At 34.6% G+C, this 17,877-nt stretch overlaps 1 protein-coding gene across 50 annotated transcripts in view; it reads left to right on the top strand.

Annotated features, from left to right (window-relative positions):
• The window catches only part of RIMS2 (regulating synaptic membrane exocytosis 2), a 752,308-nt gene that overhangs the window by 449,025 nt on the left and 285,406 nt on the right, over positions 1-17,877 (top strand). For all 50 annotated transcript variants that reach the window (XM_050800643.1, XM_050800641.1, XM_050800657.1 and 47 more), the window contains one exon: positions 11,097-11,165. In XM_050800643.1, the coding sequence (XP_050656600.1) occupies positions 11,097-11,165 (69 nt within the window). The remainder of the gene's footprint in view (positions 1-11,096; positions 11,166-17,877) is intronic.

Here is a 17,877-nt window from a genome sequence, read left to right as displayed (position 1 = left end):
CAAGCAATTTGTGACAGACCCACAGCCAATATCATACTGAATGGGCAAAAACTGGAAGCATTCCCTTTGAAAACTGGCCCAAGACAAGGATGCCCTCTATCACCACTCCTGTTCAACATAGTATTGGAAGTTCTGGCCAGGGCAGTCAGGCAAGAGAAAGAAACAAAGGGTATTCAAGTAAGAAAAAGCTAGATCAGATTGTCTCTGTTTGCAGATGAAATGATTGTGTATTTAGAAAACCCCATCATCTCAGCCCGAAATCTCCTTACACTGAAAAGCAACTTCAGCAAAGTCTCAGGATACAAAATCAATGTGCAAAAATCACAGGCATTCCTATACACTAATAACAGACAAACATAGAGCCAAATCATGAGTGACCTCCCATTCACAATTGCTACAAAAAGAAAAAAATACCTAGGAATCCAACTTACAAGGGATGTGAAGGACCTCTTCAAGAATAACTACAAACTACTGCTCAAGGAAATAAGAGAGAACACAAACAAATGGGAAAACATTCCATGCTTATGGATAGGAAGAGTCAAAATCAAAATGGCCATACTGCCCAAAGTAATTTATAGATTTAATGCTATCCTGATCAAGCTACCATTGACTTTCTTCACAGAATTGGAAAAAATGACTTTAAATTCCATATGGAACAAAAAAAGAGCCCACATAGCCAAGACAATCCTAAGCAGAAAGAAGAAAGCTGGAGGCATCATGCTACCTGACTTCAAACTATACTGCAGGGCTACAGTAACCAAAACAGCATGGCACTGGTACCAAAACAGATATATAGACCAATGGAACAGAACAGAAGCCTCAGAAATAATGCCACACATCTACAACCATTTGATCTTTGACAAACCTGACAAAAACAAACAATGGGGAAAGGATTCTCTATTTAATAACTAGTGTTGGGAAGAGTGGCTAGCCATATGCAGAAAGCTGAAACTGGATCCCTTCCTGACATCTTTTACAAAAAGTTAACTCAAGATGGATTAAAGACTTAAACATAAGACTTAAAACCATAAAAACCCTAGAAGAAAACCTAGGCAATACCATTGAGGATATTGGCGTGGGCACAGACTTCATGATTAAAACACCAAAAGCAATGGCAACAAAAGCCAAAATAGACAAATGGGAAGCTGATTAAACTAAAGAGCTTCTGCACAGCAAAAGAAACTATCATCAGAGTGAACAGGCAACCTACAGAATGGGAGAAAATTTTTTCAGTCTATCTATCTGACAAAGGGCTAATATCCAGAATCTACAAAGAACTTAAACAGATTTACAAGAAAAAAACAAACAAATGCATCAAAACGTGGACTAAGGACATGAACAGACACTTCTCAAAAGAAGACATTTAAGCAACCCACAAACATACGAAAAAAAGCTCATCATCACTGGTCATTAGGGAAATGTAAATCAAAACCACAGTGAGGTACCATCTCATGCCAGTTAGAATGCCGATCATTAAAAAGTCAGGAAACAACAGATGCTGAAGAGGATGTGGAGAAATAGGAACGCTTTTACACTGTTGGTGGGAGTATAAGTTAGTTCAACCATTGTGGAAGACAGTGTGGCGATTCCTCAAGGATCTAGAACTAGAAATACCATTTGACCCAGCCATCCCATTACTGGTTATATACCCAAAGGATTATGAATCATTCTAATGTAAGGACACATGCACACGTCTGTTTACTCTGGCATTGTTCACAATAGCAGACTTGGACCCAACCCAAATGCCCATCAATGATAGACTGGTTAAAGAAAATGTGGCACATATACACCATGGAATACTATGCAGCCAAAAAAAGGATGAGTGCATGTCCTTTTCAGGGACATGGATGGTGTTGGAAACCATCATTCTCAGTAAACTAATGCAGGAACAGAAAATGAAACACTGCATGTTCTCACTCATAATTGGGAGTTGAACATTGAGAACACAGGGACACAGGGAGGGGAACATCACACAGCAGGACCTGTTGGGGGATTAGCGGGTAGGAGAGGGATAGCATTAGGAGAAATACCTAATATAGTTGATGGGTTGATGGGTTGATGGGTGCCGCAAACCACCATGGCACGTGTATACCTATGTAACAAACATGCATGTTCTGCACATGTACCCCAGAACTTAAAGTATAATAATAAAAAAAGAAGACATGCATGTGGCCAACAAGCATATAAAATAAGCTCAATATCACTAATCATTAGGGCAATGCAGATCAAAACTACAATGAGGTACCATTGCACACCAGACAAAATGGCTATCATTAAAAAGTCAAAAAATAACAGATGCTGGCAAGGTTGTGGAGAAAAGGGAACACTTACACATTGTTGGTGGGAGTGTAAATTAGTTCAACCATTGTGGAAAGCAATATGGTGATTCCTCATAGAGCTAAATGTAGAACTACCATTTGACCCAGCAATCCCATTACTGGGTATATTCCCAGATGAATATACATCATTCTACCATAATGACACATGCATGTGAATGTTCTTTATAGCACTATTCACAATAGCAAAGACATGGAATTAACCTAAATGCCCATCAATGACCGATTGGATTAAAAAAATGTGGTACATATACACCATAGAATATTATGAAGCCATAAAAAAGAACAACATCATGTCTTTAGCAGGAACATGGATGGAACTGTACACCATTATACTTAGCAAACTAATGCAGGAACAGAAGACCAAATACCACATGTTCTTACTTGGAAGTGGGAGCTAAATAAAGATAACTCATGAACACAAAGAAGGGAACAACAGACACTGGGGTCTACTTGAGGGTGGAGGGTGGGAGGATAGAAAGGAGCAGAAAAGATAACTGTTGGACACTGTGCTTAGTACCTGGGTGACGAAATACTCTGTAAAACAAACTCTCGGGACACGAGTTCACCTATATAACAAACCTTCACATGTACCTTCCAACCTAAAATAAAAGTTTAAAAAAGAATAAATGAGCTTAAAAAATGCTATTCATAAAGAAAAGACGATAGAAGAACTTGATCTTTTTCTTGAACCATATACAAAAAAATGAACTCTAGATGAATTAAAGACTGAAATATAATTTAAGCCTCAGTGAGGAAGCCAAAGCATTTAGTGCTGAAGTAATACCAAATAAGATATTTATTTTAAAGATTAAACTTTACAAAGTGGTGGGAGAAACTTGGAATTCTTTTAGGAAGGTTTGTAAGACAATGGTTGAGGAATCTGAGAAAAGTCACTTGCCAAAGACCCCAAAGAGGATCTAGTGAAAAAGTCTGTTGCCTCTTCATTTAGTAGTGGTTCTGGAAGTCTCTGTGGGACAGAAGGATAGACTGGTTAGGAAAAACACATCCAAAAAGGAAAATCAAGGAAAACTGGAATCCATGTGGACAAACTGGAGCCTGTGTTTATCTCTCATCCCTTCTCACCCTGATTTTGTGGGCCATCTACAGAAGCAACTGCAACTGATGTCCTTTGTTATGAATCTCCAGGTGTGCTTAGCTCAGGTCTGGGAGAAGATTCAAAGAGGGTATTTATCAGGATCAGACAAGCATCTAAAATCCTAGACTTCAGTTTTATCACACCCACTCCAGTCTGGGCAACAGAGCGAGACTCTGTCTCAAAACAAAACAAAACCAGAAAGAAGTGAAAGGAGAAATTGCAAAATTGCAATTATATTGACAATCTCTCAAAAATGCACACACAGACAAATGTATATGGATTATTTTTTCTTTTTTATATCATAATAGGGACATGTTATTACTATTTTGTATACTCTGCTTTCTGTCTGCTTTTAATCTCTGTTGTTTTAATGGTTACTTTTGAAATATTAACATGCATACCTAAAAAAGGTTTGTTTGTTTTTTTTTTTTTTTTTTTGGAGATGGAGTCTCACTCTGTCACCCAGGCTGTAGTGCAGTGGTGCAATCTTGGCTTACTGCAACCTCCGCCTCCTGCCTCAGCCTCCCTAGTAGCTGGGACTACAGGTGCACACCTCCATGCCTGGCTGATATTTATTTATTTTTTCTTTTTTTTTTTTTTTTTGTATTTTAGTAGAGACGGAGTTTCACCATGTTGTCCAGGCTGGTCTCGAATGCTTAAGCTCAGGCAATCTGCCCGCCTCGGCTTCCCAAAGTGCTAGAATTATAGGTGTGAGCCAGCGTATATCTCTACCTTTTTTTCCAAACCATATAAAATTTTGCAATTTGGTAAACACCCTCTTCCCTATCATCTAACATATTACTAACAGAAGTTTACCTCAGCCTCCAGATTATCATTATAATTGTCATTTTATTCATTCAGGTTTTTTTAGCTTTACCAAAATTTTTACCTTTTTTCTTTTTTTCAATCACCCCTTCATTTTGGGGTAAGTTTATTTTTGAAGTACTTTTTACAGTCATTCCTTCACTGAAGAATTGGAAAAAGGCTTTGTTTTTCTGAATATTATTTTTTATTTTTTATTTTTTATTCTTATTTTTATTTTTTTCGGTTGCGGGACTGAGTTTTGCTCTTGTTGCCCAGGCTGGAGTGCCATTTTGCAATGTTGGCTCTCAGCAACCTCCGCTTCCCAGGTTCAAGTGATTCTTGTGCCTCAGCCTCTCGAGTAGCTGGGATTACAGGCTCGCGCCACCATGCCTGGCTAATTTTTGTATTTTTAGTAGAGACAGGGTTTCACCATGTTGGCCAGGCTGGTCTCCACCTCCTGACCTCAGGTGATACGCCTGCCTCAGCCTCCCAAAGTACCGGGATTATAGGCGTGAGCCACTGCACTTGGCCTTCTGGGTTCTTTTGTTTTGTTTTGTTTCGTTTTGTTTTACTAATAGAAAGTTTAGCTATGTATAACATCCTAGAATGACTTTTATTTTCTCTCAGTGTCCTAATAATGTTATTTTAATATATCTGACTTTTGATTTGGCAGAAAAGAATCTCCATTTATTTATGTCTTCTTTAACTTGTTAGCAGTTGTTTGGGTTGAATTGTGATCCCCCAAAAAGATATGTTGAAACCTTAACCCTCAATACCTCAGGGTGTGAACTTATTTGTAAATAGCATCTTTACAGGAGTAACCAAGGTAAAACAAGGTCATTAGGGTGGGCCCTAAACCAATATGACTGGTGTCCTTAGAAAAATAGGAAATGTGGACACAGAGACAGACAATGCACAGAGGGAAGACAATATGAAGATATACAGGGAGAAGATGTCCATGCGACTAGAGTGATAAGTCTACAAACGAAAGAACACCAAGGTTTCTTGGCAAATACCGGAAGCAAAGAGAGACAAGGAAGGATTCTGTCCAGAGCCATCAAAGTGCATGGCCCTGCTGAGACCTTGATTTTGAACTTCTATCCCCCAGAGATATGAGACAACAGATTTCTGATGTTTTAAGCACTCAGTTTTTAATATCTTGTTATAACAACCATAGGAAACTAGTATAGCAGTGTTTTGTGGTTTGGACATTTTATATTAAATTTATTTCTAAATAGTTCATGATTTTGGAAATTCTTGTAAATGACATGGTTTGGGAATTAATATTCTGTTTGTATATTCCTATTCTGTAAGAAATATTCATTTTTATATTGACTATGTATCCTGCAATCTTGCTAAATTTTCTTACTAGTCTTAATAAGTTTTGTATAGTTTCCTTAAGACTTTATATTGACATGATCATATTCTTTCTTACTTTCTAATCTGTATACCTTTTATTTCTTTCTTTTTTTTTTTTTTTTTTTTTTTTTTGAGACGGAGTCTCTCTCTGTTGCTTGGGCTGGAGTGCAGTGGCCGGATCTCAGCTCACTGTAAGCTCTGCCTCCCGGGTTTACGCCATTCTCCTGCCTCAGCCTTCCGAGTAGCTGGGACTACAGGCGCCCGCCACCTCGCTGGGCTAGTCTTTTGTATTTTTTTAGTAGAGACGGGGTTTCACCCTGTTAGCCAGGATGGTCTCGATCTCCTGACCTCGTGATCCGCCCGTCTTGGCCTCCCAAAGTGCTGGGATTACAGGCTTGAGCCACCGCGCCCGACCTATACCTTTTATTTCTTTTCCTGGCTGTATTGCTCTTTTTAGGACTTGCAATATAATGTTGAGTAGAAGGACCATCCTTGGAGTGAACATCCTTTACATGTTCTTTATCTTAGAGTGAACATTCAGTATTTCATAATTAAGTGTGATGTCAGCTGTAGGTTTTTTTGTAGATACCCTTTATCAGTTTATGAACATTCTTTTTTTACTAGTTTGCTGAGACATTTTATCACGATTGGGGGTAATAATTTTTCAAATTATTTTTCTAAATCTATTGAAATATTTTTCAACTTGCATGAATTACATGGAATAACTGCAATATACAAAAGTAACACTAGAGAGAAAAATTAAATTTACCACCACTTATGGAGATTCCAATATAATTTGCTTTCCATCATTGACAGGTCAAGCAAACAAAAATTTAGGAAAGTTACAAAAGAATCAGGCAGCACAATTAACAAGTTTAATCTCGTGGTCAAATAAAGAATTCTGCACTTAATTAATGAATTCACATTCCTCTGTTACAACCATGAAATATGTGAGTTATAAATATACTATTTTATAATTCCTTTTGACAAATTTTAAAAATTAACATAATATTCTCTAATACTGTGTTATCACATCAATTGTAAAAAGAAAGATAAATTGTACTCGTGCTTTTGAAAATTTAAAAAAGTAGAAACTTATATTGTAATCAGCATTTTTTTCAAGCTCTAGCATCTCTGAAATCATGAGTAGTCACTCAGTTGATAGTGTCTTGGATTTAAGAAATATGGCAAATATCTTATAGTCCTAAGAAGAAAATAACTAGAATAGAACTTTAATCAATATACTACATATAAATATTTGAGTAATATAGGGAAGTGCTAACAGGGGAATGTTCATGTTAGTAAACATTAAAAGGCAGAAAATTATAAAGTACTCATCCAATGTAAGAGTTTAGGGAAAAAAATAGTGAAACAAATTTAAAGCAGAAGGATAGAAATCATAAAAGTAGGAACAAAAATTAATAGTATGTGAAACAAATTTCTAATTGGTAGGATAATGGAGCCCAAAAGTTCATCCCTTGAAATTAATAGCAAGATAAACCTTTAGTGAAATTTATTGATAGAATAAAAAGAAGTTACAGGATGCAAAGGAAACATAATTGATATATCAGAAAATAAAAATTGATAACAAAATGAAATTGTGATCATTACAGCAAACACTTTGAAAACTTAGAGTGAATAAATAAAAATGCAAAAATTGCTTTCAATCCCAGTGCTTTGGTAGGCTGAGGCAGGATGACTGCTTGAGGCCAGGAATTTGAGACCAGTCTGGGCAATATAGCAAGAGCCCCGTCTCTGCAAAGAAAGTTAAAAATTAGCCAGGCATGGTGGTGTGCAACTGTAGTCCTAGCTACTCAGAAAGCTGAGACTGGAGGGTTGGTTCAGCCTCGGAGTTTGAGGTTACAGTGAGCTATGATTGTGCCATTGTACCCCAACCTGGGTGACACATCAAGACCTTGTCTCTAAAAGAATAATTAAGAAGTAAAAGTCTAAAATCCGTAAGAAATATCACTGAACTTAAACTCAGGAATGAAAGAATCGTTTATCATATCAATATATATGTAATATACATTTACATGTAATTTTCCAAATAAGTATATTATAGAATCTGCACGATTAATTCAATAGATGCAGAAAACACATTTAATAAAAATTACATCTCACTCTGCAAACCTCTGCAAACTAACAATATAGAGACCTTCCCCAATGTGATAAAGTGTAACTTTAGCAAATACCATTTCTAAGGGAAAAATATTAGAAAACTTATATTTTAAATCACAATTTTTAAAAGAATGTAAAATTTTTCTGGTTTTTTTTTCCCAGCATTGTAGTTATCAGCATAGCAAGGCAGGAAAAAAAAAGAAAAACACATAACGATTGGGGATGATGATTGTCTACATAGAAAAATTCAAAGTAAACCAGAATCACTTTAATAGAAGTAAGAAGAGAGAGAAAAAGACTTTAACAAGGTGATTGGTTAACATTCACAATGAAATTGCATTTCTGTGTCTGAGCAATTAATTTAGAAAACATAGTTCTTAACTGTATAGCTAATAGCAATTGAAATTATAAGATAGAAAGGATATATCCAACAAATGTGGATAATTTGAGTAGCCAAAATTAAAAGTTTTATAGAAAGGCCAAACTTAGATGGAGAAAATGCCATGTACCTGACTACTAAAACAATGCTGTAAAATATGGCACTTCTTTCTGAATTAATTTATTGATTCAGTGAAATTCAAAATCAAAATCCCAATAGGATGTTTTTGTTCAAGATGATAACTTGAATCTAAAATTTATATGAAAGAGTAAAGGGGCATGATCCAAGATGAAAATAATAAGGTGGATGTATTTGCTTCAATATGTAACATTGTAGTAACAAACACAATGAGTTATTGATTTGTGGATAGACAACCTGTACAAGGGGCAAAAAATTAGAATACAGATCATCCTATAGGGACTTTGATTTGAATTGCATTACATTCTTGCAGATAGAATACATTTATTGATGACAGAGGTGACATCACAGATTATTTGGGAAAGGTGGAAATATTAAATAAATAATACTGAGATATGGGTTAGCCATATGGAAAAAGTGAAATTGCATTTATATCTCATACTATACACCAACTCAGTTCAAGACAGATGAGGATGTAAATGCAAAAAGCAAAATTTTTAAATTTTCAGAAGAAAATATGGGAGACTCTCTCTTTGCTTATAAAGCAAGAATTATATATAGGACACTAAAAACACTAATTTTGGCCAGCTGCAGTGACTCACACCTGTAATTCCAGCACTTTGGGAGGCCAAGGCAGGTGGATCACTTGAGGTCAGGAGTTTGAGACCAGCCCGACTACCATGGTGAAACCCCGTTTCTACTAAAAATACAAAATTAGCCAGGCGTAGTGCTGGGTGCCTGTAATCCCAGCTACTCGGGAGGCTGAGGCCAGAGAATCACTTGAACTCCACAGGCAGAAGTTGCCGTGAGCCAAGATAATGCCATTGCACTCCAGCCTGGGCAACAACAGCAAAACTCCATCTCAAAAAAAAACAAAAAACAAAAAACAAAAAAAAAAAAACCCACTAATTTTAAAAGAAAATACTGAACTTAATAACCTGTTTTCGTCAGAATGACAGAAGATGAGACAATTAGAGGGAACTGAATTGGAATATGTTTAACTTATATAGGGTTAAGATCAAACAGATAAAATCTCAATCTAGAAAGGAATCAATACAATTTTGAAGGAGGCAGCATTTACAAACCAAATATGCCACTTCACCCATGTACCCACACATGGTACAGCTTACAAAGGCTGATAAAATAAACATCATTTTCTGTTGTCATGTTTTATCTGATTTTTTACAAATACCGAAAACTTGTAATCTTTCTGTTCTGGAGTGCACCTGACATAGTAAACTAATCATTACCCTATCCTTGCCCATTTACAGACAAGCTGGGTAGCAGTTCTCCTTAAGTTCTCCTCAATAGCCCATTCATGTGATACCCCTTCTGTCCCAAGTCTTTTTCGAATGTATGTCTGAATTCTCTAAATGCTTTTGTGCCCAGTCTGTTGCGATGTTGTCAGGTAATTCTAGTTTAATATCTATTGGGGCTATAAAAGCTTCAGATTTGATCATGTCTAAAGCTTTATGAACATAAGCATTTGGAATGAAAATAATAGAAAGAGTTCATTCAGTAGGGCCATATGATAAAAAAGATAGGTGTCTTCTTCCTCACCATTATGAGGAGAAAATGAGAACTTCAGTTTCTGGCAATAGAGACTTTCCCTGCTGGCAAAGCACAGGTAGTAAAATAAACAAATGAAAAAAATTTATCGGGTGCCTCCAAGAGTAGGTTGTAAATACTTGAGGGTAATTCTGGGACATTTTAATGATCTCTGCCTTAGACACCTCATGCAATGTGAGTTCTCAGTGTTTTATAAACCATACATGAAAGCACTTATTTTCTGATAAAACCGATTTCCATGTAAAAAATAATGTATACTGTAAGAAAATAGACAATATCTTTTTGAAATAGCAACACTGTCTTCATTCATTAAATGTTTTCTGATACCAAAGAAGGGAAAAATGCTTTAATAAAGAATTCTGTTGTGTAGGGTGTGTCTGTTCCTGAAACACATGGAGGTGAAAAAAATTTAAAAACAAATAACCACATGTTTGTTTTTATATGCAATAATTTCATATTTAAGCGTGTAGTCAATCTGCTTTAGCCCTCAAAGCTCTGGTTGATTTAGTTTGATGCTATTTTTGCCATAGTAAGATTCACATTTAAAAATTTTGCTATAGATTTGTTTTGTGAGGAAAAACACAAACATGGTGCTCTTGAATTGTAATCACTATGAGTGCCTTTTCTAGTTTTTTTCATAGAAAACATACCAAAATTCACAATTTTTATGTATTAGTATTGTGGATGACTTTTTTCTTATTGTCTTTTCAAAGCAATAGAGAAATAGCTAAACTACATAGTTTTTTTTAAAAGGATATTTAAGATGTCTTAAGTGAGTTTGCTTTCTGAATTATACTTTCTCTGCATGAGCATGAAAAATAAGGAATTGACCATAGTCAATGTATTGGTCATGCATATTAGAAAAAGACGCATTAATGCATTGGAATATAACACACTGTGTTTTGAAATTTATCTGATCTCAAGTGTCTTTATCCATAAGCATCTAAAATTAACTTATCTATTTTCTAATAGATTTTATCAGTGTTGGATAACTTACACATATTATTTAGTATTTAATGTTATTTTAACCTCAAATCATTTAGGAACTTTATCTTATATATTTCCAGAATAATAATTATATAAATTGTTAACTCCTCATTACCCATATCCTCACATCATGAAATGTATATGAAAATAAATGACAATAAGCTCATAATGACTTTTCTTCTGTACATATTTTTTGTTATTAACTGATTCATTCAGAATATTTTCATTTGTGTTTCAGGTGTTTGGGGAATTTTCTTCCTTAAATAATCACAATTTTTAATTATTGCTGTTGTTTACTTCATAGGGTCAAAGAGAATAAGTGATAGTGAAGTCTCTGACTATGACTGTGATGATGGAATTGGTGTAGTATCAGGTAAGAATTTTAAAATTATTTTATAGTATTAAAACTGGAGGCCGGGCGTGGTGGCTCAAGCCTGTAATCCCAGCACTTTGGGAGGCCAAGACGGGCGGATCACGAGGTCAGGAGATCGAGACCATCCTGGCTAACAGGGTGAAACCCCGTCTCTACTAAAAAAATACAAAAGACTAGCCCAGCGAGGTGGCGGGCGCCTGTAGTCCCAGCTACTCGGAAGGCTGAGGCAGGAGAATGGCGTAAACCCGGGAGGCGGAGCTTGCAGTGAGCTGAGATCCAGCCACTGCACTCCAGCCTGGGCGACAGAGCGAGACTCCGTCTCAAAAAAAAAAAAAAACTGGAGTACAATTCATCATCATTTACCATAAAAGTAAATAAGTAAAAGAGAAATAAACAACTTACCTCCTCACCCTCCAAAACAGCCTATGGCAACCTATGACAACTTAAACTCCTGAGAAATCCCAATTGCTGGAACACCTGTACCAATTAGACTGAATAGTCTTGAAAGATGCCAGATAAGTAGATCTCAATAAATTTTATATTTTAAGACAATAATAAGGATTTTACAATAAATTGGAAGAGTTCTTGCATAATTCAGACTTTTTTATACTGCACTAATATGGTGGAAAAAAGATGAAATCTTTTTTATGTAACCACCATATCTAAATATGTCAAATATTTAAATCAGAGTTTTTGAAACTTTAAAATTGTTTGTATATTAAGTATCACGTACAGCTACATTTTGAAATTATAGTATTGTAGTTTAACATATTTGCCTCATTTTAAAGTTAGAAATTTATCCAATGATTTACTATTTTAGGTAAGTATGTATCTTTTCTGCAAGTTCTGATGACAATGTTTACATGTAATATGCTTATTGTAAAAAGAAAAGTATTCTATTCCTTTTGAAGTTAAATAACCTAATAGATTTCATAATTATGACTAATTTTACTCTAAAGAAAATATATGTTAGACATGCCACAGTTGCATTAGTGATTGATAATTTTTTTTGCCTATTTTTGTTGAGTCAGTTAGCATGCCTTTATCAGTGTACCACTTTTTAAAAACTCAATGACTACTTTTTCCCTTTCTTTGTACTAAGGGTGAACAGTATAAGACTACAAAAATTCTTTTCATGTATTATGGTTTAGAAGAGTTAAAACTCATAAAGTAGTTTTGAGAAATATTTCTCATGATCGCTTTCTTGGAGATCATTAAATTTTTTTCCTATTTGTATTCTATTCCTTTGTTATTTGACTATTCCATTTCTTATCTTTTGTAAATATCTAGTCCATCAGGTTTTCTTCATCCAAATGATTTCCATTCAGATCGTTCATCTTGATGCCGTTTTTGGATGTTTCTATCCTTTTATTTTCTGTTTTCAAGATAACAGAAATATTTCTTTATTTAATATGATCATTTTAAGTTTTTCCTTTCTATAAAAGGAGTTGTATCTTTTGAAAAAATTGTTTATTTTTCATTTATTTGTGTTAATAGTTTCTGGAATAATTTTTTGGTACTACAGAATTGTGTTTAGAAACCCTCCCTAACTCAAAGTGCTTACTCTGGATTCATTAAGTCTCTCAATATGAAAAACATTCTTTCCTGTCTTGACATTATTGTTACTATTATTTTTCCAGTCAGAAACTGTCTGGTGAATCATTTAATGAGCCTGAAAAGACTGCCATGAAATATCCTAAATTTTGCTATTTTGAAATCCAATGTGATTTTGAGAAATAGATTTTTCATGATATACTACACTTTATTTTTTATTGATTGATTGATTGATTTTTCAGACAGGGTCTCACTCTGTTGCCCAGGCTGGAGTGCAGTAGGGCGATCACAGCTCACTGTATCCTCAATTTCCCCAGGCTCATTTGACCCTCTCACCTCAGCCTCACCAGTAGCTGGGACTACAGGTGCACACTACCTAGTTTGTGTACTAACTAGGGTTACTAACTAGGGTACCTTACCTATTGTGTGTACTAACTACTACTAACTAGTCCCTTATTTTTTTCTAAGCCCAGCTAAATTTTGGATATACTACACTTTAACAATACCTTTAGTACTCAAAAATTAGTATGATGGTATTGTAGTTTCTGAAATTATGGTATATGTAGTTTTTTTTTCATAACCCATCACTTTAGTAAATGCTGTAGAAATTACATTTACGTAAGACTTATGATAACCAAGACTTAAACATATATTCGTTCTGTTAAATATTTTTCTTACATTTCTTCTTTATGGCCTTTTCATTTTACAGCTCCAATATTGAAACTAGTTTTAATAGAGAATAAATGCTTTAATCAATAGCTTATCAAATAATGTAAGGGCCACCAGATAAAATAAATAATATATTTTCCGGGTAAAGCAACTCAGATGTGAAATGCAGTATATACATGTACAAAATGCACACGCCCACCTCTCTTAATAATATTTAAACACATAGTATGAGTCAATAAACCAGCAAAATCTATTGATAGTTTGTTGCTTATATGCAGAGATTTCTTTCCAATTGCACATTGAATAAGGTCAGAGTATCAGTTACAATCATTCATAATAAACCTGAGCTATCAAAACTGTTCTTAAGTAGGAACTGTTTCAACTAACTTATTCGGTTTTTCTAAGCTTGCAAGGCAGATGTCTCAAATACTAACTATGTCAGAAGTAATATTTTCCATGTGCTTTTTTAAATTTTAGGGCAGCATTAGGTTTATAGCAAAATTGAGAGGAAAGTATACAGATTTCCCATATGTCTTCCTACCCGAATACATTCATACCCTCTCCCATTATCAACCTCCTCCACCAAACTGGTATGTTTGTTACAACTGATGAACCTACTTTGACACATCATAATCACCCATGATCCATAGTTTACACTGGGGCTCACTCTTGGTGTCAAACATTCATTGAGTTTGGACAAATGGATAATGACATGTATCCATCATTATGTTATCATGCAGAATATTTTCACTGCCTTAAAAATTCATCTTTCCCTTTCTCCTAACCCCTGGCAATTATTGATCTTCTTACTGTCTCCATAGTTTTGCCTTTTCCAGAATGTCACATAGTTGGAATCATACAGTTTGTAGCCTTTTAGACAGGCATCTTTCACTTAGTAATATGCTTTGTCTTTTCATGGTTTGATAGCTCATTTATTTTTAGTGCTGAATAATATTCCATTGTCTGGATATACCACAGTTTGTTCATTGATTCGTCTACTGAAGGGCATCTTGGTTGCTTCCAATTTTTGGCAATTATAAATAAAGCTGCTATAAACATCTGTGTGCAGGTTTTTGTGTGGACATAACTTTTCAACTCCTTTTCGCAAATGCCAACCAGCACAATTGCTGGATCATATGGTAAGAGTATAGTTTTGTAAGAAACTTCCAAAACATCTGTACCTTTTTGCTTTCCCACCAGCAATGAATAAGAGTTCCTGTTGTTCCACATCTTGCCAGCATTTGGTGTTGTCAGTGTTCTGACCATTCCAGTGGGTGTATAGTGGTATCTCATTGTTTTTGTTTGCATTTCCCTGATGACATATGAGGTTAAACATCTTTTCATATGCTTATTTGCCATCTATTTAATTTCTTCAGTGAGGTGTCTGTTCAGGTCTTTGGCTCATTTTTTTTTTTAATTGGGTTGTTTTCTTGTTGTTGAGTTTTAAGAGTTCTCTGTATATTTTGGACAACAGTCCTTTATAAAATGTGTCTTTTACAAATATTTTCTCTCTTCTGTAAAGCAGGAATTCTCTTGACATTGTCTTTTGCAGAGTAGTTTTAATTTCAGTGAAATTCAGGTTATTAATCATTTCTTTCATCAATCATGCCTACACTATTATATCTAAAAATTTATCACAATACCCAAGGTTATTTATGTTTTCTCCTATGTTACCTTCTAGGAGTTTTATTATTTTGCATTTTATATTTACATATATGATGCATTTTGAGTTAAATTTTTGAAGAGTGTAATGTCTATGTCTAGGTGCCCTTTTTTGCATGTTGACATCCAATTGTTCCAGCACCATTTGTTGAAAAGACCATCATTGCTCCATTGTATTGCCTTTGCTTTTATGTTGTCAGAGATCAGTTCAATATATTTATATCAGCTTATTTCTAGGCTGTCTATATGTTCCATTGATTTATTTGTCTACTCGTTGACCAATCAGTACCACAGTGACTTGATTACTGTAATTTCATTGTAAGTATTGAAAAATCAGTGTCAATTCTCCAACTTTGTTCTTCTCCTTCAATACTGTGTTGAATCTTCTGTCTTTTGCTTCTCCATATGAACTCTGGAATCTGGTTATTAGACTCCACAAACTGATATGCTGAGATTTTGACTGAGATTGCTTTGAATCTGTAGGTCAAGTTGGGAAGATTGGACATCTTGACAATATTGAGTATTTCTTTATATGGAATATCTATATATTTAGTTCTTTTTTATTTCATTCATCAGAGTTTTGTTATTTTTCTCATGTAGATCTCATATATATTTTGTCAGATTATACCTAAGTATTTCATTGTTGGGGACTGCTAATGTAAATGGTGTTGCATTTTTAATTTCACTTGTTCATTGCTCATATATAGGAAAGTTATTGACTTTGGAATATTAACCTTATATCCTACAACATTTCTATAATCACTTATTAGTTTCTGGAGGTTTTTGTCTATTTGTTTCAATTCTTTTGTGTTTTTACATTGACAATGATGGCATCACAAAAAGAGTTTTATTTCTTTCTCCCTAATCTGTATGCATGTATTTTCTTTTCTTTCTTATTGAATTATCAAAGTACTTCCAGTACAGTGTTGAATACAAGTGGTGAGAGTGGACATACTTACCTTGTTTCTGATCTCAGTGGGAAAGTTTTGAGGTTTTTTTTTAACTGGTAAATATGATGTTAGCTGTAGGGTTTTTTTGTAGATATTCTACATCCACTTGAAGAAGATCCCCCATATTCCTAGTGTACTGAGAGTTTTTAGTAAATTCAGGATGTTAGATTTTGTCAAATTGTCTCTTCTCCATCTGTTGATATAGTCATGTGATTTTTTTTTAATAGCCTGTTGATGTGGTGGATTACATTAATTGATTTTTGAATGTGGAACCAGCTTTGGTTTCCAAGATTAATCCCACTTATTGTGTATAATTCTTTTTATACATTGTTGGATTCAGTGTGCTAATATTATAATTGATAATTTTTGCATTGATGTTCATGAGAGATATGTTCTTTTCTTTTAATGTCTTTGTCTGGTTTTGATATTGAGGTAATACTGGCCTTATAAAATGAGTTAAGAGAGTAGTCTCTCTGGTTCTGTTCTCTGAAAGAGATTGGAAAAAAATGGAATAATTTCTTTCTTAAATGTTTGGTAGAATTCACCAGTGAACCCATCTGGACTTTGTTGCTTTCCATTTTAGAAGGATATTAATTATTGATTCATTTTATTTAATAGATGTAGGTCTGTTCAGGTTGTCTATTTTTGTTTGAGTTTGACATAACTGTGTCTTTCAAGGAATTGGTCTAGTTTCATCTACATTATCAAATTTGTGGGCATAGAGTTTTCATAATATTCCTTTATTATCCTTTTAATGTCCATGGGATCTGTAGTGATGTCCCCTTTTTCATTTCTGATATTAGTAATTTTTATATCCTCTTTCTCTTAATTAGCATGGCTAGAGGCTAATTTATTCTATTAATCTTTTCAAAGAACCAGATTTTGGTTTTGTTGATTTTCTCTATTGATTTTCTGTTTTCAATTTTATTGACCCTAATTCTACTCTTTATTTTCTAACTGCTTACTTTGCATTTAATTTGCTCCTCTTTTTCTATATACCTGAGATAGAAATTTAGATTATTGATTTTAGGTATTCCTTTTTTTCTAATATATATATACATTCAGTACTATAAATTTTCTTCTAAGTACTGCTTTCACTGCATCCCACAAATTTTGATAAATTGTTTTCATTTTTATTTATTTAAAGATATTTTTAAATTTCTCTTGAGATTTCTTTCTTGACCCATGTGTTATTTAGAAGTATATTATTTAATATGCACATACTTGGGGATTTTGCAGTTATCTTTCTGTTACTGCTTTCTAATTTATTGTCATTGTGGACTCAGAGCAGCATTGTATGTTTTAAAAATTAATTTGCTAAGGTGTGTTTTATGACCCAGAATATGCTCTATTTTAGTGAATGTTCCAGGTGAACTTGAGAAGAATGTATATGCTGCTAATTTTTGATGAAGTAGTCCATAAATGTTGATTATATCCAGTTGATTGTGTTTTGAGTTCACTTATCTTCTTACTGATTTTCTGCCTGCTTGATCTGTTTTTTGTTTGTTTGTTTGTTTGTTTGTTTGTTTGTTTTGAGATAGAGTTTCACTCTTGTTGTCCAGGCTGGAGTGCAACAGTGCGATCTCAGCTCACTGCAACCTCCGCCTCCCAGGTTCAAGTGATTCTCCTGCCTCAGCCTCCCAAGTAGCTGGGTTTACAGGCATGCGCCACCATGCCTGGCTAATTTTTTTTTTGTATTTTTAGTAGACATAGGATTTCTCCATTTTGGTCAGGCGGGTCTCGAACTCCTGACCTGACGTAATCCACCAGCCTCGGCCTCCCACAGTGCTGGGATTACAGGCATGAGCCACCATGTCCGGCCTGTTTGTTTTGCTTTTTGAGACAGGGTCTGGCTCTATCACCCAGACTGGAATGCA

The sequence above is a fragment of the Macaca thibetana genome, chromosome 8, assembly GCF_024542745.1.
Source record: "Macaca thibetana thibetana isolate TM-01 chromosome 8, ASM2454274v1, whole genome shotgun sequence".
In the NCBI taxonomy this organism is placed as follows: Eukaryota; Metazoa; Chordata; class Mammalia; order Primates; family Cercopithecidae; genus Macaca; species Macaca thibetana.
This window is presented reverse-complemented; position numbering and strand designations above follow the sequence as displayed.